Source organism: Lissotriton vulgaris, chromosome 8, assembly GCF_964263255.1.
Source record: "Lissotriton vulgaris chromosome 8, aLisVul1.2, whole genome shotgun sequence".
Taxonomy (NCBI): Eukaryota; Metazoa; Chordata; class Amphibia; order Caudata; family Salamandridae; genus Lissotriton; species Lissotriton vulgaris.
Window position 1 is genome coordinate 827,999,111 of NC_141696.1, and position 23,812 is coordinate 828,022,922.

The window sequence follows — 23,812 nt, forward strand, 5'->3', positions numbered from 1 at the left end:
CAATCAAAAGAAATAAACATTAATCGCAGAACAGGCGAGCGCCAGTGGGTAAGAGAGCTTACCAGTTGGTGGGGCCAGCGTGAAATCTGGGGGGAAATGAAGGGAAATTAGACTGTAGCCGGGAAACGAGAAGGCTATGTCGCTAGCGATACTCTGCTGAGTGAGCTTACCTAATATGAGCGGTGCCATTGTCCAAGAATCTGTTGGCGAGGAGAAAAAACAAGCGCTATGAGGACAGGTGACCCAATTTTTGCCTACTACTTTTCTCCCTTGTTTGTGTTCCCATAGTGTGTTAGCTGGACATTGGCTGGTGTCCCACGTTCATCACACTCTGTGTTCTATGTCCTTTTGCATTATTCTTATCAAGACATTAAAGTGTCCGGCTGGGCATTTCTTAAAATATAGTTCTATTTAGTCTATATTTATTTCTCTAACATTTCCCTTCCTTTACGAAGGACCACTGTTATTGATAATAAGTACAAGGCATCATAGCAATTTATTGCCCCTGTATTTAAATAGGGTCAATGTGCATTTTTCTTCAGGTTTTGCCTGGCAATCCGCTGCGCAGCAGCGTTCGCGCATGCGAAATCTTTTGAGAACAGTGTATGTGGCTTTGTCCGGCCTCTCTCTTTCATTGGCTATTTCCATAAATGGAGGCTAGCCATATGACCCCGGGTCTGGCGACTGCAGATTGGACCGCTCTCCCCCTCAACATTCACCCTCCTCCTCTTCCTCTCCTCCCCTTTCCCTGGCTCCCGCTGCTGCACAAACAAGGACTGTGCACAGCAGCCAAGCGGAGCCCGGGCACAGGATCCAGGAGCGCGGGCTGTGCAGGGTGGCAGGGCACAGCGCGACCATATGTCAAGGACTGGGCAGAACCAGACGAACCCCTCCCTCCGAGGACGGGTGAGGGACCCTACTCCGTTCAGAAGACGTCTCTGCATATTCTAGGCTGGCACCGCAACACTCTCAAGTGCCGCAATGCAGCTCCCGGCTGCACGTGGCACTATACCGATGGAATGATATTAACGGGCGCAGTAAGGAAAGGGATGAAATGGTGATCTGGCGGGCCAGATGCTCATTGACTTTGTGTCTGTGCGTGTGGCAGTGCTGCTGGCACCCTTTCCTGAAGGTGGGTATCCGCGGAGAGGGCAGAGGCATCTGTGCCAGGGTTACGGGGGACTCCGAAGGGAACCTGAGCTCCCCACTGACGTCCTCCGTTTTTACGACTCTTCTTTAGTTTTAGGCCTCGCTGTTTTTTTTTTAGGCGCTCCGAGGCCACCTGTGCGCCATTTAATGCTATGTCAAATGAAATGTAGTCATTAACCTGTTGCTAATGTCTGCCCGTGCCTCCTTCAGTGACTCCACATTTTCTCTGCCTCCTTCTCATGAAAGGCAGCGAAACCCCCAACAGTGCCCACCGAGCCTCATGTGCGCCACACGCGCCTCATTGGGTGCTATAGCAATACTTTCCCCCAAAGGTATCCTCTCTTTCTCTCCTTCAGGTTAATCATTCCTCTCCTCGCTAATTATCCTCCCTCTCCGCCTCCACCTTTCTTCCCTGTTCCTTCCCTCTCACACCCCGTATCCTGTTCCCACCTGCACTGCTTTTATTCCCCCTCTCTATCGTTTATTTCTTCTGTCTGTCTTGGTCAGATCCTCTTTCTGATTGCTTCTGTATCCCTTTCACTCGCTGACACCCCTCTGCTACACTCTTCTTCCCCCATTCACTCCTCCACCCCTGTCTCTGCCTTTCTAACTTTCTCCTTTCTCTCTCTTTTACTTTCCTCATCTCCTCTGTATAAACTCTGTGCCTCTTCCAGTCTTTCTCCTAACCCTCTCTTTCTCCTCTCTTCGTTTAGTCTCTCTCGCCCGCTCCCTTTCTTGTTCTTCTTGGTTAAGCAGTTGATGAGTGCATTTTTTTGTTCCAGATGTTACTCTATTGTACTGCTCTCCTAGTGCACTTTGTGTTTCTGTTTTGCTTGTGCTTCTCCCCATCACCCTCTACGTTGTGCCTTGTATTCTAATTGCAAGACCAATTGACTTTGCCAAAAATTGACTTATTTGGAACCGCACTGTATTTTTAGCTGGCTGCATTGTCTTCCGTAGACGAGAAGCTTCAAATAATCCAAATTTGTGAAGGAAATAGTGCAAGCTTGACAAAGAATACAGATGTCCGAATAATTGTTGATAAATATTTAACTACTCGAGAGCTGTCCCTTCACCCCCGACTCTCCCATCTAAGACTGCGACGTCATACAATATAGTAAGCATATATACTATTAGTATGTGTGTGTGTGTGTGGGGCTCTGTGTGTGTGTGTGTGTGTGTGGGGGGGGGGCTCTCGTGTGTGTGGGGGGGGCTCGGTGTGTGTGTGTGTGTGGGGGGGGTGCTCTCGGTGTGTGTGTCGGGCTCTCGGTGTGTGTGTCGGGCTCTCGGTGTGTGTGTGGGGGGGGGGCTCTCGGTGTGTGTGTGTGGGGGTGGGGGGCTCTCTGTGGGTGTGTGGGTGGGTGCAAATGCAATAGGTCTCACATTTGCGAGAGATTAAGCTATTGACATTTTAAATGACAATGCCATTTATTTATCTGTTTTCAAAACCAACACATAAATAAAAAAATTGTAATTTACAATGCCAATAGCTCTAACTTTGGCAAAGGCGAGACCGTTGCATTGTAAATGCTTGTTTCTATTGTAAGTTTAAGGGGCTGCTTTTTTCCTTCATTATTTAGATGGAGCAGGTTATGAGGTAGCTGCTGCAGTGTAGTTTGAGAAGAGGTTTATTTAATAAACAGTCTAAAATTAGAAATATTACTAAATGTTTCTCTCTCTGTCTAGTCATGCTTGACTCTTCACTGTGTTACATTTAAGCATACTGAATTTAAAGTGTTCCAGGGTAACCTCATGCAGCTAAGAATTATTAAAACAATTGTGACTTCAATGAGGATGCCTAGGATTCAGTACCAGGGCCACAAGTAACCATTTCTTCTCAATGAAAGGATGAGTTTTTCTGCTCCTTTCTGAAGTCATTTATGTCTAGAACAAGGCTCCTGTGTGGTGGAATGCTTTCCAGATCCAAAGAACATGGCTTTTCTTCTAGTTTTCCGATGGCTTACATTTCCTGATTTGTAATGTGCAATGTCATGGCTTTATGTGGTGCCTTAACCACAAGCGGTATAGTGCATTTTTCCAAACCATTTGCTTTATTGTCTGAAGGGCCTTGCAAAATCACCATTGCAGGGTTGGCTGCACTTGAGGGGAAATTCTGGGTGAGAGTGATCTACTTACACATAAACTCTTTGAGTAGTGCTGCATTGTGTTGTGCAGTATGCTCTTTGTTGAAGCCACTAAATAGTTAGCTATTGGACACAAGTTACCACCATCTAAGTAGAACATAGGTTTTGGATGATTGCTCTACATGCTGCTTTAGCAGGGGGATATATTTTGCTCTACATTGATATGATGACTTTTACTAGCATGCTTGGGTTTTCATGATAGTGTAGAATTGGTTGGCACTGCCAATGTCTATAATGAATCCCAATGATTGGGCTTGTGGTGAGTTAGGATCTCAGGTGACCCAAAATAAAGTTTAATAGTATTTGTTCTGGGCTTGTTTGGTATTGTCTGAGGGTGAATAGGGTCTGTCAAGGAAGTCAGTCAGCGTTGACGTTTGTAAGTGGAAATCTATAAGTAAGTCGACACCCTTCCTTGTAAAGATTGTCAGACAGAGTTGCAGGCTGAAAGTGTATAGAATGAATATTGCCTCCATAGTTTCCTGTGGGGTTTCTGAGAGATTTAAATATAGGCTGAAGACCAATGGAGGGAGGATGGACCCTGAATTGCTCTGCAGATCACTGGAATCCATTAAGCTCTGCAAGTACTCCGCTACATTAGCTCATGTCCTCTGAAGAGTCTGGAGGCCCAATGTTATATGGTCTCCTCAAATCATGTATGAATAGGCAGAATGTTAATCAATGTCCAATTGTTATGTAATTTTTCTTTATACAGATGGCTTGTTGACTGGTGGTAAATTCTTATGTGTTTTGAGATGTTAAGTAATTTCATTAGGAAGTTGATGGTAATTGTGCGGCGTGTTGCCGATAGGGGCAAAAACTTGCATTAGGGTGCCGTTGAGGGTGGGCTTTGAAGAGGCAGATTATAAGATGTGCATTGATTTACCATGGTGGCTCGTGCAGGGAAATGAACAGGCTAGCAGTGTGGTTGAACTAATTCAGCTTCTTATGGAAGTAGTGTTCAAGTGGATAGCATAATACTGACAAATGTGCAAGAGTATTGCATTACATGTATGTGCATTCATTGACTTTATGTATAAGATTCATAATATTGATGTTGAAGAATTCTTTCAGTAATCCGATCCCAAAATGAGGTGTCATTTTTTTGGGGGGGATGGAAAATCCATAACGCTGTTATTTAGAGCTGGGGTACATAGGCAAAGTCAAAAGAAAGCCATTCTCGTTGTCAATTAAAAATCTCTCTCTATATTTACTTGGTTTGTGAAGACTATAAAGGCTGCTGAGAGATGTTTAATACATTGCAAACCGACTGCTTAGTGTTGGTGTAGCAGCATCACTGGGAAGAAAAAGACTGCTCCACCCAATACCTTACACGTCAGACGGGCCTTAAAAAGGAAAAGGAATAGTCCCCATGCCCTTAAAGACTTGAGTTAGTGATTTTTGGTTATGAGCAGGGAGAGATGTGCCTCAGCAGGACAATGTGAAAAGAAACATAAGTGGTGCCTCACTTTATCAAAGTGCAATACACTTGCCTTGTATTACTTACCTGAACACCTCCAATATGGTCCTGTGTGTAGAAGCAGGTAATCCTCATCCAGAAACAGTGCTTTTAAATAATTCTAGGAGGATCCCTGGGATGAGAGAAAGCTAGGGAAAGAAACTGACACAGGTTCCCTCCGGGGTATGATAATTTTCAGTAACTTTATAATGTTTCATTGCAATGATTATGTAATGAGAAGAACCCAATGATGTGTAGCAGGAGATGGAAGGAGGCAACTCTTCAGGAAGACACATTCTAGATTAAACTCCTTCTGTGAATTGATCTGAAACTTGAACAGATCTTTAACCTGTAAACTTAAAATACTTTTCACAAATGTTGGTGCCATTCCCACATAGATCAACCATTTGTGTGACTAGAACATTCGACAGCCATAGAGACAGGTGAACTTGTGTGTATGTGATACTATTGTAGTGTGAACCTAGCCAAAAGGCAGCGAAGCGCTGCTCATGGTCAAAGGAAAGCTTAAAGTCAATGAGTAATAAAAGAGGAAGCTGGTTTGTGGATGGTTAATGCACTGTGATGTAGTATTCTTTAAAGAGGCGAGTCGTCTGTTGTGAGAAGTTGGCCTGATATATGATGTTTCCAATTCTGGAACCACCTTGTATCAGTCCAAACAATCCCTTATGGTGTCTGGTTGTAAGTCAACCTTATTAGACAAGCTATCCTAGGGGTAGCATGGACTAAGCAGCCTTAAAGGCTTAACTTAAGAGGTCGTGTTAAGCGAGCTGTTTTACCACATACAATCCTGTAATATCAAATGAAAGGACACCACACAAGTATATATTATAAAAATATATGTGTTTATTTCTAAATTAATCCCCAGTACTCTTTATGAGCAAAGGGGCACAAGCGTTAAATCAAAAGCACAGTATAACATACAAAGTAGCACAATTATGGATGAGGGCGGGTGGCCACTCAAACCATATATTAAAAAAGTGGTATAAGAGATACCAATCGAACAGTGGTTAGGCCTAGGGCCTAGGGAATCGCTGGGAGCAGTCTGAACTAGCAATGCTGAAGTCGGGAAAAGCCCGCGGGATTCGGGTGCAGCACGTAAAGTGCTGTTTGCACCAATGCAAAGTCAATGGTGCGTAAAAGTTACACAAAGTTAGTTTAAAGATACTTCCGCTGAACCTAGAGGAACAAAACTTAAGACACAGACCCTAGAGGTGTGTACCAGTGTAGGAACACCGGCGTTGCAATGTTACCTCACCCACAGGAAGTGGGTGCACAGGGTCGAAGTGGCGTCGGGTTTTGACACGCAGGCTCTTGGTGCTTGGAGCTGAAGATGCTGCAGGCGATGGGAAGCAGAAGTGTCCGGTGTGATCTAAGAGTGGATCGAAGTCGAAAAGTATCTGAAAGCAGAGGGGACAGAGTCTGGGTCACTCAGCAGTGACCAGGGTGGAACCAGGACGGAACCAGGCAATGTCGGGCGCAATCAGATGGTTGTCGAGGAGCTTCTCTCCGCTGTCACGTGGGCTTTGGGGCATCTGCGACGTCCAGGAGCAGGTCACGATCTGTCCCACGCAGGCTCTCGCGGTCAGCGCCGTCGGCTTCAAGATTGCAGCAAACAGCACTTGGCAAAAGCAATCCACGCGGAACCGGGAGATTGCTTCTCACTCAGACCAGGAGGGTCAGAGCGGGGGCTCCTTTTCACAGGAGCTGGTGCAAATCTGGAGCAACCGGAAAAGCAAGTCGGTTAAAGGTTTTCGTCAGCACAGGGGCCACAAGCCAGCTGGCATGTGACCGGGCCAACGCGTCGAGCCAACACAAGCAGAAGGGCCCCACGCAGCACTCGTCGAGTGTGGAGGGGGTAGCTTCGGTGCAAGAGTAGCTCAGGGTTGGGGCTTCTCAAACCCCGGTGCACAGCTTCGAGGATCACTTGTGGGCTGCGCAGTCAGCGTCTCGTGGCCTTTTCAAGATGGCGTGCCCAAAGCTTCCGGTCACCTCCACGGGTCTCAGCTCTGCAGGGACTGTGGATCGGGCTGGAGGAAGGCAGGCAAGCTTGATCTCGTCAATCTCTGTCGCTCGAGTTCCGGCGGGAACTGCAACAAAGCAAGGGTCGAGGTGCTGGATGGTGCCTGTTTGCACAGGGTGGTCACTCCTTGACCACAAGGGAGATTCTTCAGTCTTCTACGTTGAGTAGGATGTCGAAGGGTCCAGAGTTTCGTTTCCTATGTTTCTTCATGATAATCTGAGTTGCATTGGCACTGCTCCCACTCTTATTCGAATCTGGTGGGCTGGATTACCTGCTAGGTCCCATCCTATGGGTGGGACCCAGGAAGGGGGTGGATACACCCCTTTCCTTTGATCCTGGCCGCCCTGGGACAGGGGCTGTGTGCCCCAGAACCGGTTTGGCCGGATTATGCAAGGGGCAGCCTTGTGCTCCCCAGGCAGTGTCTGGTTTCTTTGAAACCTCCCTGCTACAATCCACTATCTCCTGTCTGGGGTGGTTTGACACCGCCCTGCGACAGGAAACCCTTTGTCCAGGTCACCATCTGCTGAGTTTCGGTCAGCAGCAGGAGGCCAGACTCGTGTCTGTCGCAGAGGCATCCATTTTGTGGATCTGAGGCTCTTTTAAATCAACCGCGTTTCAGTAAAGTAACAGGTCTTCTCCCTCTAAAAGGGTGGAATGCTACCCCCGTCGCCAGAACTGGCGAGGGGGTAGTATTCCAATTCGTATGACACCTCACACGACATGTTTTGATAAAGCCAAACCAAAGTTGCTATATAACCGCGAGGATTATAAGGCACTTAATAGTATATGGTATGGCATTATCCCGGATCAGCTTAGGGAGTTGTTCCCGACAGCTGCAGACAGGCTCAGCTCATGCCAGAGCTCCATCTCACATTAAACCACGCACTCTGCCTCCAGGATTGATAAGGCCTTCCATAGGAGTGACTCACAGGTTTATATGTGTCCAGATATAGGTTTAGATATAGATATACTATATCGAATGCTAGGGGTGATTACACCCACTTGCCCCAGCTGAGTGATCAGCCAGTTGTGTCAATTTAAGAACCAGCCAGGGGTGGCAAAAGATATGCTGCAGACCCTGGTAGGCCTTGGTGGCACCTATGCCCTGAGCACCTATAGTGCATGGTACAGGGGCTGACAAGGAGTCCATTTCCAATTGTGGTATGTACCTATAGCACATGTATTATGAATTTAGAGAGAGAACAGCAGGCTGGGGGTCTGATTAGCAGGCCCACAGCCTCAGTAAGTCGAAAACCAGTGAAGCAAAAAGCAAAAAATGGGGTGACCATAGGATAGCAGACCCTACTCTCCTACAGCTGTTCTTTCCTAAATTGGAGCGGCTTTGGTGAAGTTCTAGTGGATTCAGGATGTTGTTCTAGCTCTTGGGTGCATGATATAAAAGGCCTGTTGTCTTATTTTGTCTTTTTTATACTTCCTAGTCTGCAGTGTAATGGTACCCTGGCTACGGCTGTGCGGAGAAGCACCATAGATGGTGAGCTTGTCTGTAAGAAGATAAGCGGGGGGATGGCTTTTTAAATGATGCAGCTGATTTTTAAGGATGTGGGGTTTGTAATCATATTCTTCATTCCCTGGATGAGACCTACTGAGGCTTGTTGGATATTCCTAAGGGGGGCCATTGTGGAGTCTGGGAGGCAATGGAGAAGAGCATTACCACCCTCCAGATGCAAGAGTTCAGGGCGTGAACAGCAGTCCTGAAGTCACTTTCTGAGGAAACTGTTTGACTTTCTATAGAAGTGAGACCTGGTACCGGACAGTCTGTTTTTTGGGCAATGTGTTACTTGACGGAGAGGTTGGTGTCCCAGGTGAATCAGTGATTTGGCATTTGGATAGAGTTTGGGTTCAAAACTTTCAAGATTCAGGTCATAGAGCCAGGTTTGTACTACATCTTTTTGATGTTGGCAAATAATAGGCATTCTTACTTGGTTTGGTTGAGCTTCAAGTAAGCACTGGACACCCATGTCCGGAAGATATGGAAGCAGTGTTTGAGGCGTTGGATATCTGGGGCAGAGGAGACCTATACACAGTGTATCGTCTGTGTTCTTGTGAATCTTGGTGCAGTTTTCTGTGAGTTGAGCACCAAGCAGCTTCATGTAAAGTTTGAAGATGACAGGAGACAGTTTGGAACGGTATAGAGCTCTGTAGTGGTCATTTGTGACCTGAAGGTGCACATGTAAGCAAAACATGAACAATCCCAGTGCTTCTCCTCGCTATCCATTCATGAAACAGAGGGGAGAAAAATAATTGCTCTCCTTGATCCCATCAATGTCCCTGAGCAACAATGATATTAGACCATGAGCAAGTGCTTGCTTTGTTCTGGCACCTCACCTACTTGAAAGAAGTTTAAGGGAGCGGGGGGCAGAGAAGGGATTAACTAATTAACACAATTAAAACCTTGTCATGAATGTAACTCTCTTGCTTGAGGGTTCTAGGCCTTGGCCTTTGCAGTAGCTGACATAACTATGAAGTAACGGTTTTTTTCTTAAATACTTCAATCGATAAAACGTACAACAAAATGTAATAGTTGAGATTAACACGGAAAACCGTCTTTATTTTTTCCTTATTAACTGCTCTGTCTAGAATATGCTAATGTCTGTGGCTATTTGTGTCGAAACCAATAAAAAGAACGATACAAAATGGTGTTCTTCTATTTGTAAATCCCCTTCTTGTTTTTTTTTCATAGCATGTGATGCTACTAGTTCAAGCAACTTATCTAGGTGTTTGACCTGCATAATCCATGTGGATATGGACTGCTTCTTTGTATCTGTGGGCATCCGGAACAGGCCAGATCTGAAAGGTAACCTTTTTCCTACATTGTCAAATACTGTTCTACTGGTGACTTGAGGTTTTTTCATTTCTTTACCTGTATTACCTGGATGTTCCTTACAAAAAGTCCCTTTATGTCATGTTTAAGAAATTTTATATATTTCACACAGAAGTGATTTCCACCTGGAGTCCCCTGTCCTTCAGGCAACCCCTCACTTGATGACCAGTGACTGGAAACTTGACCGTATGAACTCTGTTGTGATAACTTCACTCGTTTCTTCCCACCAGCCCATATTAATTAAATTAAATTAAAATATTTTAAAGCAGTCAACTTAACAAAACAAGACTACCCCAAATACAGGGCCCTGATAGTAGGTCATCTCCACACCACGTGACACATCTGCCTCACTTGAGATCCAGAATACCAAGTAGGAAAAGACCCAAGTAGAAAAACTTTTTTAAATCTGTCAACAGAGACCGATGATTGAAATCCTTTTAGTTCCCATACCTTATTTATCTGTAAATCAGTAAGGACTCCAAACCTACCTATTTACTATGTTTGTGCAGTTGGCAAAGTAACTACACCAGCCTATGCCTGCTATCCGTCCTCTTTCCTTTCCCCAAAAAAACAGTCCATTCCAGTAGCAGCTCTTTCATTCGCTCACATTATGTAGTTCTGTAGCAGTGTACTGTCACAGGCTGCACAGCGGCCTGGAGGATTAGACATGTGGGGTGAATTTAACCTATCGGGACTAAAGAACCTCTCTGGCGCTTGCCAGAATGACATCCCTCCCTATTTGTAGCTATAAGCCTAATGATGTTTGAGGAATATCTATCTATCTATCTATCTATATATATATATATATATATATATATATATATATATATATATATATATAAACATATATATATATATAAACATATATACATATATATACACACATGTATAGCGATATAGATATATAAATATATATAGATATACATATTTATTTCTGTTACAGGACGTTTGGTAAAAGTAAGTTCATGCAGATAATATCCTATTTTCTTCCAAGAGTGGTGTTATTTATTTTTAGTCATTTATTTTTTTAATTTGTACAGCACATCTTTACAGGTACTTGAAGTAGGAATCCGAAAAAGGTCCAAGGAGCGACAAAAAAGGCATTTACACAAAAAAAATCAGATCTGGAAAAGCTTGCAAAAAAGGGAAATGGCTAGATGTGGCCCAAAGATGGAAGGAGAATTTCATTTTTGTGCCAGAAAGTACGGGGAGTTCTAAAGCTTGTCCAGCTGTTACTACTGCATGTTTCAACAATTCTGGTTTCCTTCACTGGAGGAGAGATGTATTTAGAGAACCTGTTGTTTGAAGCAAATAGATTTCTCATGTTAAGCCCAAAATTAAGACTAAACCCTCTGAACTTTGGTATACTGCTGTCTTGTCTAAAGTGAAATGGGGGCTGAGACTACTCCCAAGCCAGATTAGAACTAAAGCAGACTTTTTTGAATTATAAAAGGTTAGTAGTCTCCGCAAAAGCAGAATACTTTTCTAATAAAATCATGGCTGCAGAAAACGGAAATCTTCTCTGTAGTTATGTATTTAACTTCTCCTAAGTGTGCTCCCTCAGACATTACACATTTTCAAGATCTTGCTGATAAGCTCTCTAACTACTGTGACAAAACAAATTACACCATCTGCAATTCACCGGGTCTCTCAACATGCACTGAGGCTTGCTTAGGAATCTGCCCAGAATGTCCTGTTTTGTATCTTGACACTTAAATCCCCAGTCATCAGTTTGGGACTAACGGGCATCGTGGATTTGGTCTCCACTGTTACCTGTCTAGATCAATTTGATTATCTGACCTTGGAATAGCTTACATCTGTTACTGACACAAATAGGTTGGACCCCCCCCCCCCCCGGATTACATCCTGTTCAACCGAAAAGTTTGAATATGGCCTAATTGGTACTCTCACAACCTCTGTTAAAGGTTTGAAATGGCTCTCTCACCAATGTTTGGATACCTGTTGAGTGGAAAAGGTGACTCATTGTACCTCTGTTAAAAAACCCTAGTACAGATCAAGTCATTCAAACTATTGGCAGGGGCGGCTCCTCCATTTGAGCCGAGGAGCGTTGGCGTACTTAAAATCCCCAATTCATAACCATTTTATTTTTCATCATCGTCCCAAACCAAGCGTCAGGACAGGGTTAGGTTACTGCTGAGTGACAGCAGCAGGGAGGAGGGTGGGCTGTCTATGCACTTATGTTTAAAGTGCACATGTCTGTTTAGCCTGCCATCTTAAGACGGCCAGCCACACATGCACACTTTAAACGTCTTTGACCCAGCTGTCTTAAGACTGCTGGGTTAGAGTCAGTACAGGTCTCCAGGGCGCTGTGGAGCACCGAGTGAGGCCGCTCCCTTTAATCAGGGAGCTGCTCTCACAGCATGCCACCATGATTGGTTAAGGGAGTTCCATGCTCCTGCTTCCAGTTCCTGTGGAGGTCCGGAGCGGAGGATGTCCTGTTTGCTGGTAATTTTTTATTTATTAATTCATTTTGCACGTGCGCCTGCCCGTCCCCTCCTCCCCCGTAGATGCCAGCTGCTTCTTACTAATGGCCTATACCTCTCCGACACTTTGCAGTCAAAATTTAGGAGACGCATGTTAACTATCTGCTCTCTAGTTTTCAGGAACAACATCACACCTTAGAGCCCCTACAGTCTTCATTTCTACCGCAACATAGCAACTGCACTGTTGTCGGTTCTTGAGGACCTTATAAGGTGGATCCAGCTGTCTTTGTACCCTCAGTATGTCTGCTGCATTAGAGACAGTGTCTCTGTCCATTCTTTTAACCAGACTTACTGTGGCTGGGATTGGATGCATGGCAGTTGTGGAAATCATATTTAAAGGATAGACAATAAGCGGTCCCACCCCTTTCGTGTTAGCATGCAAAGCATTGGATCAAGGAGTGCCACAGGGTTCTTCTTTAAGCCCAACCCTGTTTAACATTATATCAGTCCGTCGGCTACATTAGTCGGGTTCTTCGGTGTCACCTGTATAAATTATGCAGAAGACACTCAGCTGATCGTTCTCTTGGACAGGACAGGGTCGGTTTCTCTGGAGACATTCAGTCATTGTATTACTACAGTTGCCTCTTGGTTGCACCTGAATGGCCCGAAGTTTAACTCAGACAAGACTGAGATACTCTGCATTTCGTACACCAATCTTGCCAGACCTTTTTCACTGACTGTCTGAACTCTATTTTGGTCTAATCCCTTAAAGACTGTAAAGAACGTAGGTTTGGACTTGGAGGATGATCGATTATTGGAAAAACAAGCTAATCACTGGATCTCTTATTGTTTCTTTCTGTTGAGGACAATTCTTCTGCTTCTTACCTCATACGCTCGCTGGATTGTGGCCCAGGCTGCTATTCTAAGTCGCCTTGATTATTGTAACTCTCTTTTTCGGTGCCCCTTCTGTGTCCAAAATACAACAGCTATATTAAGCTTAGGTTTGCCCAGATATGTCTCGGCATCTACTGATGTTTTGCACTGGCTTCTTGTGGCAAAGAGGATGTTATTCAAAGCCATCTGTCTTGTGTATTAAGGTATTTATTAGTCTGGGCCTTTCTATTTGTGGGGAAAAGAATGTAATATCTATGTTCCTGATCGCCTACTGTACTCTCAAGAATGCCCTCTTCTTCTCTGTCCCTAGACTTTATTGGGGCTCGGACTGAAGGCAGAGCTTTTTCAGTGGCAACTGCTGAATTATAAAGTCCTTTGCCCATACACCTGAGCAAACTGCATGTACATATCCACTTCAGAAAGGCCTTGAAGACCTGGTGGTATAGACTCTAATTTGGTGATGGACAGTATATAGATTCTGTGGGTTGTTTCTGACTAACTATGTTGAGGTTTCTTAGCGCCAGGAAACTTGTATAGGAATTGTGTGCTTAATAAAACTATAACATAACAAGCTGTGTCAGAAGGGTAATGACTTTGCTTTGCCTGCAGTTTCTTGTTGATGTGTAGTGCCTGAAAGTTGGTTAAAAATGAGTTGGGCAGGAGGGCTTTGCCAGGCTTTCCTGCAAGAAGGCTGCATAATCTGCGAACACACAACCCACCCAATATTCCTCAAGTAAAGAACTTGTCATTAGACTGCAAGGTGAAAGGACTGGATACTTCTCCATCTAGTCATGCCCTTGAAAGCTGGAGTGATCAGAGAGGACCTGTCAAAAACTATCTCTGAGTGTTGCTATCCCTTTTTGCTTGCCATGAAGGTTGGGTGTGTCTTGGGATGTTATTGTATAAGTTGACTAGACTTAGACCAAACAGGAGGCTACTCTTTAAAGTGCACTCTTCTGAAGGATTCACTGTGCTGAGGCATAAAGAACTGCCTGAGTTTGCTGAGATTCCCGTTAGGGGGTTCTCCCCCTTCGCCATGCTAGCACATTTGGTAACAAGGGCCAAGCGATTGACTTGGCATGCCCTCCCGGACCCCGGGACCTCCCTGGAGGGAGAGAGGGCGAGAGAGAGAGAGAGAGGGAGAGGGAGGCATGGACTCAGGCCATATAGTGGTTCCTATTAGTAGATCCGGAGCTAGGTGCATAAGGCTTGGGTACAGGTCATTTTCTGCCTCTTTGGTTTTAGACTGGGCACCTGGAGGTGGAACTAGACAGGGTGGGTGACAGAAGGCAAACTACCTTCCACTTAATATAGTTATCATTTGCCTTTGCTTTGCAAATGTAACCACCTGCTGTGTCCTATCATAGCAAGTGATGATGGGAGGGAGGTGGCAGCAATCTGACAGTATATCTTAAAACTCTCTCTCTTTAGTGAACACTGACTGAGATTGCGAATAGATTAGTTGATACTTCCACAGTTGCTCCCTCTGAAACAAGTTCTGTTGGCATAACTAACTCAAGTGTTGTCCTTTAAAATTAGATTGATTGACTTCGGGAAGATGACTGACATTGTTAGTGTAAGAGAACAAGAAGTTACAAATGAGGCAAAGCAGCAGGTTAAAGCCTGTTTCAAGGCTCTTGCTGAGTTATGCTCTATTTTCTCTAAAGAACGGAATGTGTGGAGGGCCAATCTTGTCTCTACAGTGTCCGTTTGTGTATGCCTGCAGAAGCCGAGGGCCAAAGTATGGAACTGTTTGAGGATTAGATCCAGACTATTGTTAAATCAAAAGGGTTCTCCGCTTTTTTTCTAATGTGCTCACCGAGCTTATGTGCCGTCTTGCCTGAGAGGAGCCCCCCTTACATGCTTTTATAGCAGGTATCCTGAACTAATAAGTTATACTATATATCTTTCAAGCACACAGAGACAGGGTCTGAATCTCATTTGGGAAAAAAGAAAACACAGATTTTTCTAGTGTCACTCGGGGTCATCAAGGACAGGAAGTCTTCCCTCTCACCTATGGACCAAGCCCTTTACGCTGTATGAGAGCTGAGCTGCTGAATAGATAGTGTACCGTTGTCCCACAAGCTGCGGTGAAAGGAGGAGTAGGTGGAATTTTTGGTGACTGGATGGAATAATTCCTTATGTATGACCCTGCATGTTTTCTATTTTATGTGGTGGTGGGTGGCAGTGCTTATCTGCCCATAGGGAAATTGAGACATCAAACGTGGTTTCTTAGCGGCATTGTCAAAGCCTGTTTGGGTGGATCTCAAGTGAGGTACACTGCTTCCTTCTGCCGGTGCTTTTCATATATGCCTTTTGGGTATCAGGAGGCCACCTTGAGATTTGGGATCCTGAACTCCCAGGCAGCACAAGCTTCTCAGACTGGATCATTGGCATGGGGAAAATGGCCGTGTACCCTTTGCAGGGGAATTCTAAAGGTAAATTACTGTAGTCATCTGTGTAATGTGACTTCAGAGGGGTTCGCCTCAAGTTTGGTGTTTACAGCCACATCTCATGCAAAAAAACTGGCAAGTCAAAGAAGGACATAATCCGAAGGGGTGGGTCCAGCCCAGAAGTTATTCCCCTGTGGCAGTAATATTCTTTCAATTGAGAAATTGAGCACACCAACCAAAGTAGAAGGAAATGACTGTGAAGGAACTGCATATGTTGATGGAGAAGTAGATGTTGGAGGAGCTGGTGCCAAGAATGAAGCATAGCAACAACCTTCTGCAGAGAGCCATTCCTACAAGACTGGATGCAGCCACTGAAAAGAGACGGACACTGAATCTCATTCTGCAGCGGCCCAAGGGAGAGGTCACTGCCTCAAGCAAGTGATCACTAGGTGCTGCAGAAGGAGACTGAGGGGAGGAGCAGGAGTCCGATGAGGACCCACTGGGATCTTTGGCCTTATGTTGACTTTCCAAGTTAATGAGCCCAAATGTATAATAATAATACTAAAAACATTTATTAAGCTTATGGTTACACAGAAGAACAGTGCGTCCCCGCGCTGTGAATGCATTCCGTCAGAACTCCAGAACGGGCCCATCATAGAGGGGAGGAAAGAACAAAAGGAATCTAATGCAACTAAACCTTGGGGAACAAATGGGTCTTCAATTTCAGCCTAAAACGCGATTCAGAAGGTTCCAACCGAAGTTCAATTGGAGGTTCATTCCAGTATTTGCTTGCTAGGAATCTAAAGGACCGACCTCCCATCCGTGCTCTTCGGATACGAGGGACCACCAGTTGCATGCTGCCCATAGATCTCAACAGCCGTTTGGGGCGATATATGGTCATCATGCTCTGGAGGTAAGTAGGGCCGCGGCCATGTGCGATGCGGTGGGTGATGCACAAGGTTTTAAACCGAATGCATTCCTGCATGGGAAGCCAGTGCAAGATTTGAAGAGCACGCTTCCCAGATGACTTCCTAGTTAGTTTCAAAACCAACCTAGCCGCCGCATTCTGGACACATTGGAGTTGGGTCAGGCCCTTTTTACTAAGGCCACAGAGCAGTGAGTTCCCATAATCGAGATGGGAAGTGACTAAGGCATGCACTAGTGTTTTCCTGGCTTTAATGGGGAGAAGATCTAAGATCTTACTGAGGACCCTTAGTGTGCCATAGCATTTCCCAGCTACAATCCCCACATGTTGGGAGTAAGAAAGGTTAGAGTCCAGAAGTACGCCCACATTTTTCACCGTATCTGAGGGAATGGGCATACAACCCAAGTCAGCTGGCCACCAAGCTGAAGTCCAGATGGAGGGAAGACGGACCGATTACCAGAAGTTCCGTCTTGTTACCATTGAGGCGGAGACAATTGTTCTTCATCCAGCCAGCCAGTGCCACAAGACAGGCGGAGAAGTTCTCAGCTGCCACAACTGGGTTATGAGATAAAGTAATCACCAGTTGGGTATCATCCGCATATGAGACAATATCCACCCCATAAGAATCAACCAGCCTTGCAAGGGGCTCCATATAAAGATTAAACAACGTAGAGCTCAATATAGAGCCCTGCGTAACCCCTTGTCTAAGAGACCTGGGTTTGAATTTATACGGGGGCAGTGGACTTGGAATTTCCTATCAGCTAAGAAGGAGCTCATCCATTCATAGGCTTGTCCGGCTATCCCCATCTCATTCAAGCGTGCAAGGAGCCCCGAGTGCGATACGGTATCAAAAGCTGCAGTTAAATCAAGTAATATCAGAGCGGCAGTATGTCCATCATCAACTTTGCGACGGAGCAATTCTGTGGAGAAAAGGAGGGCGGTCTCAGAGTGCTTCGCCCTAAAACCCGATTGGGAGGAATGAAAAAGATGGTTGTCCTCCACAAAGCTAACCAGTTGATTGTTAACCAATTTCTCCACTACTTTGTCACAAAAAGGCAGGAGGGAAATAGGATGAAGATTATCCAACGGAGTCATGCCCAGATTGGCCTTTTTTTATGGGAACAACCTGGGCTAGTTTCCATTCCTCAGGCACCAGACTTTCTTGAAAAGACAGAGTGGCCAGATTGCCTATGTGGTCACTCAGAAGAGGTAGATGAGTTCTGAGGATCATAGCAGGGACAATATCCATGGGAGATCCGGAGTGGATATCCCAGATTATTTTTATCAATTCCTCCCGCGGAGGGACCTTGAATTCCCTGAGATCACCATTTTTCATAGGTCCATAGGAGGTGACCCTAGCCGAGATGACTGCAGCAGGGCTCTGCTGAAAAGATTCATAGATCTTCTCCACTTTACTCACAAAGTGGTCAGCAATGTCTTCACAAATCTTGCTGGAAGGAGGGTCTTCGGTCATTGTCGCCTTAAGAGATGTTAACTCATCCAAAGAGCTATTCCTAATCTACAAGGAGTTATCAGAAAGTTCAATCCTCTCTTTGATATGATCCCTTTTCGCCTTTCTAATCAGGCTATGGTATGCCCTCAGGCTACTCCTATAGGATTCTTTGTGGGCAGAATCATAGTCTTTCCGCCACTGGTGTTCTAGGACCTTACATTTGGCCTTAGCTACTCGCAGATCCTCATTGTACCAAGGTGCTGACCTTGATCCGCGTGCCGAGGCTGTTTGAGTCCAAGGGGCCACCTTATCCAGGGCCTTCGTTACCCAATCCTCATAATCCCTCCAAGCTCCCATAAAAGTCTTATTAAGCTGAGGGATTTCCAGGCTTAAGGCAGATTCAAATGTCTCATGGCTGAATTTCCTCCAATTCCTGCTCCTAGGTGGAGGTGGGCGTTTAGGTTTTTCCCCTCTGGACAGGCCTAGTTCCATAAGAGGAATTAGATAATGGTCAGACCATAAGATCCTAATAGGGGGGAATACTTTAATATCATCCCAAATTGGCAAAAATGGGATCAAGAAGATGTCCCGCTTGATGAGTTGGCCTTCCATCGGATAGGCTGAGCATCAGGGCTTTCAGGGAGGTAATTACGGATTGTGCCTCAGTACAGTTAGCATCCTCAAAATGTAGGTTAAGATCACCTACTATGAGGAATTTACTATACCTAAGGGCTGGCTGAGTCACCGTTTCAAGGAGGCTTTCCGCAAACTGTAAAGACCCCCCAGGAGGGCGATAAATAAGATAGCCCTTAATGGTACACTCTGGGGAGACTTTGATAGAAAAAAAGCCCTCTTCGCAATTACTAATCGACACTTTGGTTTGGAGTTACACCACCCAGCTGTAGATCGTGATCGCCTATATGTTGTGCAACATTGTAGTCATTTGTGGATATGGGAAGTGATTTATTTTAGCCCGAACTTTATATGGAAGTAAACAAGAGTAAGATATCTCGATTGGGAGATCAGGACCAATAGACTTGATTAAAAGTTGTATACCAAATCACGCTCTGCATCACTGGATCCGCGCTGCCCTTTTTTATGACATAACTGGACGTTTATGAATGTATCTTCTCATTGAACTGGGGTACTGCAATGTAAACTCCCTTGATTTATTATCACACATGGTTCATGCCTGTGATACCGTCCTCTCTGAACCAAGAGGAATAAATGGTTTTTAATTGTCCCCTGTACATGTGGGCTTAACTGCCTGGAAGAGGTCCTGAGGAAGGTGGCCTTGTGCCGTTGAAACGCGCGTCGACCAAGTGCGGGGTCTCAGACTGAGCTTTGAGACCTACTAGTTGGCTGGGAGTTCCCTGCCAACCAAGACTCAGTTCCCCCTTTCAGATGCTGAGAGTTTGAATGTAGTGAGAGTATGAATGTGTTAGCATGTTGTGATTGATTGTGTGATATCAGGGGCATATGTAATTGTATAAATTGTTTTCTTTGTTTATATAGTTATTGTCATAATATATTTTCTCTATTGTATGAACCATGAAATTACTCATGAAATGTAATTTATGTGATAAAATGTCTCCTATGAACTGAAATATTATGAAAAAATATAAAAACTTGAAAGCAATGCTTAATAGAAAATAAAAAGCTTCATATATTTTTTGAAGAAAATAAAAAAAGTTTGTTGTGAATCTGTCACCTATGTTATACTAAGAATGGGATGCATACCTATATTGAAAAACTGTGGCCATTGAGGGAACACCTTTCTTACTGTTATGTCCTGTTCCTCCCCTCTATTCCCTGGCCGTACTTTAAATTTTGAGGGGGTCCCATCATAATTGCTACTAATCGACACTTGCTCCAAGGAGCACTCAAGTTCTATTTTATGAACAATAGCTATACCCCCCCCTCTTTGAATTCCTCTGTCAATTCTTAGAAGGCTATATAAAGGTGGGAGGGCCTCCCGAATATCAGGAGCAGAGGCCTCATCCAGCCAGGTTTCCGTTAGGAACAAGTCAGGGTGATAGTCGATGAGAAAGTCAAAGATGTTCAGACTGTGTTTTTTAAAGGAACGGCAGTTCAGTAGGTACATAGAGAGTTGGTCCGCCCCCTTACCATCTCTGAATCAGTGGTGGGTAAATAGTGACAACCTCTACACTTTTGGGGCATGAACTCAGGCAACATACCATGTGTACACGCTACTTTGGGTATAGGGCGTAGGAGAGTTAGTTCTTCTCTAGAGTATTGCAAAACTCTTACCCGTTCTTTAGAGTCAGACACAGGGGTCCTGGCCCCTGGCAGCGTCAGGTTGCGGACGGGCGCAGACGAGCTTGCCTTGTGCGCGCCTTCGGCACGCGCCAGCTGCGCGCGGTCGCTGACCCATCCTCCTAATTAGGGATAGGTAGGCGTGAACTAGAGCGCTAACCCGAGCGCTGAAGATGCAGGAAGTGGTGGGTTCCTCACCCTCTGCTCAAACGCCCACAATGGATGCGGCGGAAGGGGGCGGGATCAGAAATCAGGAAAGGTTTTACCAGAAGAATTGCAGTGCGAACACTAAGGAGCAGTTACAATCAATTTAAGATGATTTTTAAAATAACAGTTCAGTCAAGCATCAATTTATTAAAAACACGGGCCAAATCGCATCGTGCTTCTCCCCTTAACATCCCCTTAACACCCCCGCACTAAGGCTGTCTCCAGAGTTCGCTCACGGAGATGACTGTCGCTGCCACTAACAGCCAGCATCCACTGAACAGCGTCAACCTCTTCCTCTCTAAATAAGTATAGGTGAGCGTGAACTAGAGCGCTAACCCGAGCGCTGGAGATGCAGGAAGTGGTGGGTTCCTCACCTTGCCACTAACAGCCAGCATCCTGTATGGGTGGACAGGGAGCCCTGACCACACTGTGCCATCATTATTTTCTTGGGAGACTATCAATAATGCATGATTGAAGGTAATGGTACTAGAAGCACAGGGTTAAACATCTGAATTATCGCTAGATAGCCATAATTGGCACCCAGTTACATGTTTTGTTTGAGGGCGACATTTACTACCTCACTTACATTGGTTCAAATTACAAAGATTGAGGAGGATGGTTGACACCAGATGCAAACAGGGATAAGGATGGGACCCAATGTCGTCCTTGTCCATGTGCACTAAAGCTTCTCTGACCTTGTCTGCCCGTGCCTCCTGTACCTCCTTCTATGCTATTTTAGAGAAGACTCCCAGCACTCTTGATGCAGATGATTGTTACATTAATGCATAAGGGAAATGTTTGTCCACTCGCCCGCATTTTATGTTGAATGTAGAAACTAAGATTCTTGCATAGGTGACTTTTGATGGTTATTAAGTCTCCCAATCAACCTGACAAGTTAGACTTCTTGTCCCACAGATCTGAAAGAGACACGTTAGTGATAGATTCCTTACCTTAGAATATCCCCAGGCGTCAGACTGGATCCGGAAAGTTTTGCGTAGCAGTACCCTTGCGCGTCGGTAGGCGTCGTCTGCGGCTCCGCGTCAGTCGTCGGCGTCGTGGGCGCCGTGATGACGTCGTCGGAGTACTTAGACGCCGCCTCCGCGTGCTGACGTCAGTTCTTCTTTTTTCCGCGCCAGCCAGCGCAGATCTGGAAAGAGCAGTTCCCTATTCACTTTTTGACTAAACTTTTGTGATCTTTTTGATCCACTTCGAAGTCTTTACGGCTCCGACGGTGCCGTTAGGGATGCCCGGATTCAAGCATTGCGACGAGTGCGACCGTACCATGTCGGTCACTGATCCCCACCGCCTGTGCCTGATGTGTTTGGGCGTCGACCATGACGACGAGGCCTGCTCCGACTGTCGGGCCCTTTCGAGGAAGGCCAGGCGGGAGCGGTCCCGCAGGCGACTCGAAATCCGCCAGTCGGCCCCGCGCCGTGTGAGGTCCCGGTCCCACGGGAGGTCGAGGGACAGGTCGCGGGGACGGAGCCGTCACAGCTCCGGGAGTCGGCGCCACTCCTCCGGGTCCAAGTCGTCAGGTAAGAAGCACAAGAAGTCGAAGAGACATCATCGCTCTTCCGACTCCCCCCCGACGCTCGCGCGATGCGGCCGGGGGTTCGGGTGACACCCCCCACGCGGCTCCTCGGGAGTCGCGGGCGCCGCGTCCGGCCCCATACCCCCCGGTCCCTGGGCTGAACGCGACGCCGGAGGAGATCGAGCGTTTCCTCATGGCCATGAGGTCCCTTTCTCCTCCGACGGGTTCCGCGGCGCCTTCGGGCCCAGTGAACCCGTCTGGGGGCCCTAGTGGGTCGGGGGCTACGACCCCGACGCCGTCGGGTGCTTCGGCCTTGACGCCGCCGGCGCCTTCGGGCCCGGCTCCGCAGGGCCCCACGATCCCGACACCGCCGGTGCCCTCGGGCCCGGCACCGCAGGGTACAGCGGCCCCGGCGTCGTCGGTGCCTTCGGGCCCGGCGCCGCAGGGTGCCGCTGGACCCTCCTTGGGCGATGGACCGTCCCCGGTGGACCTTACGACCCCCCCAGGGTCGGTCCGTGTGGTGTCCCCTCCGGCGTCGTCCTCAGGCGGCGCCGGCCCCGAGACCTCCTCACACACGGTTCCGACGTCGGGACGACCCCTATCGGCGCCGCTCTCAACGCCGTTCGGAGATTTTCATTTCTATGAACCGTCCTCATTCACTTATGACCCTGAATCTCAGGAGATGGGGGAAGAGGAGAATTGGGAGGGGTCTGAGGACCCTCTGACAAGGGAATGTCAGTCTAACATGGACTGGACAGGAGACCTTGGGGAGGCCAGTGGCCTGGACACCTCTCCAGACACTGGATTCGTCTCTCCTCCGACCGTGGCTTCGGAGGAGGGCGCTACATATAGTGTGGTGTTGATGAGGGCTGCTAAGGCCTTGGGCCTTGAGCTCCCCGTCGCGGCCGTGAGGACTAACCTCCTCACTGAGGTCCTCCATGGAGCCTCTGCTGCCGTTTAATGAGGCCTTGACGGACGTTCTTTTGGGCACTTGGTCCAGGCCCGCTACAGGTTCGCCTGTAGATAGGAACGTGGCCAGACGCCACCGCCCGGCCCCGGGCGACCCATGTTTCCTGTCCACCCACCCCACCCCACCCCCGAGAGTCTGGTTATCCAGGCCTCTAACTCCCAGACCGCCTTCCCGACGGCTCCCCCCGATCGGGAATCCAAGAGGTACGAGGCCTATGGCAAAAAGGTGTTCTCGTCCCTCAGCTTGGGACTGCGGTCTTCCAACACCGCATGCCTCTTGGGCCGTTACACCCACTCTCTGTGGGAAACGGTGGCAGAAGTGCTGCCAGAGTGTCCGTTGGAGGTACGGGCCACACTCGGCCAAGCCCTACTGGAGGGCCGGGACGCAGCGAAGTATAATATCAGGTGCGGACTGGATACTACTGACTCGCTGGGCAGAGCGATGGCTACGACGGTGGCGATGCGACGCCACGCCTGGCTGAGATCCGCCAACTTCTCGGCAGACGTCCAAAATACACTCATGGACATGCCGTTCGATGGCCGTTGCCTCTTTGGCGACAGGGCAGACCACGCGCTTGAGCGCTTTAAGGACTCCAGGGCTACGGCCAAGTCCTTGGGCCTCTCGGCCCGTGCCAGCAAATGGGTGCCTTTCGCCCCTTTCGAGGCCAGGGAAGGGGCGCCCCCACACGTGCCGCCAGCCAATCGCCGCAAACTGTCGTCCAGCGCGGCGGCTGTGAGAAGGTGGCCTGATATGCAGTGGTCACTATTCTAGTGAACACTATGTATCAGTCCAGCAACCCTTATTGATGATTGGTTGTAAGTCAACCTTATAGACCAGCTATCCTAGTAGCGTGGATATGAGCAGTCTAAGGCTAAGACTCTAGAGGGCGTGTTAAGCCAGCTGTTATACCATCACATATACCCCTTGAACACCAAGTGAAAGGACACCACACAAGTGTTATGAAAATAAACAGTGTATTTATTAGAATCACAACAGCCCTGTACTCTTTATGCGGACAGGGTACTAAGCACAAAACAAAACTCTTATGAAAATACTTAAGTTAGCACGATATACACAAGTGCCCGA

The 23,812-nt window shown here is 46.8% G+C and overlaps 1 protein-coding gene across 1 annotated transcript in view; it reads left to right on the plus strand.

Moving 5' to 3' along the window:
* Positions 1 to 23,812, plus strand: part of REV1 (REV1 DNA directed polymerase) — a 475,128-nt gene that overhangs the window by 201,733 nt on the left and 249,583 nt on the right. The window contains exon 7 of the mRNA XM_086934725.1: positions 9,492 to 9,605. Coding sequence (XP_086790851.1) covers positions 9,492 to 9,605 — 114 coding nt within the window. The remainder of the gene's footprint in view (positions 1 to 9,491; positions 9,606 to 23,812) is intronic.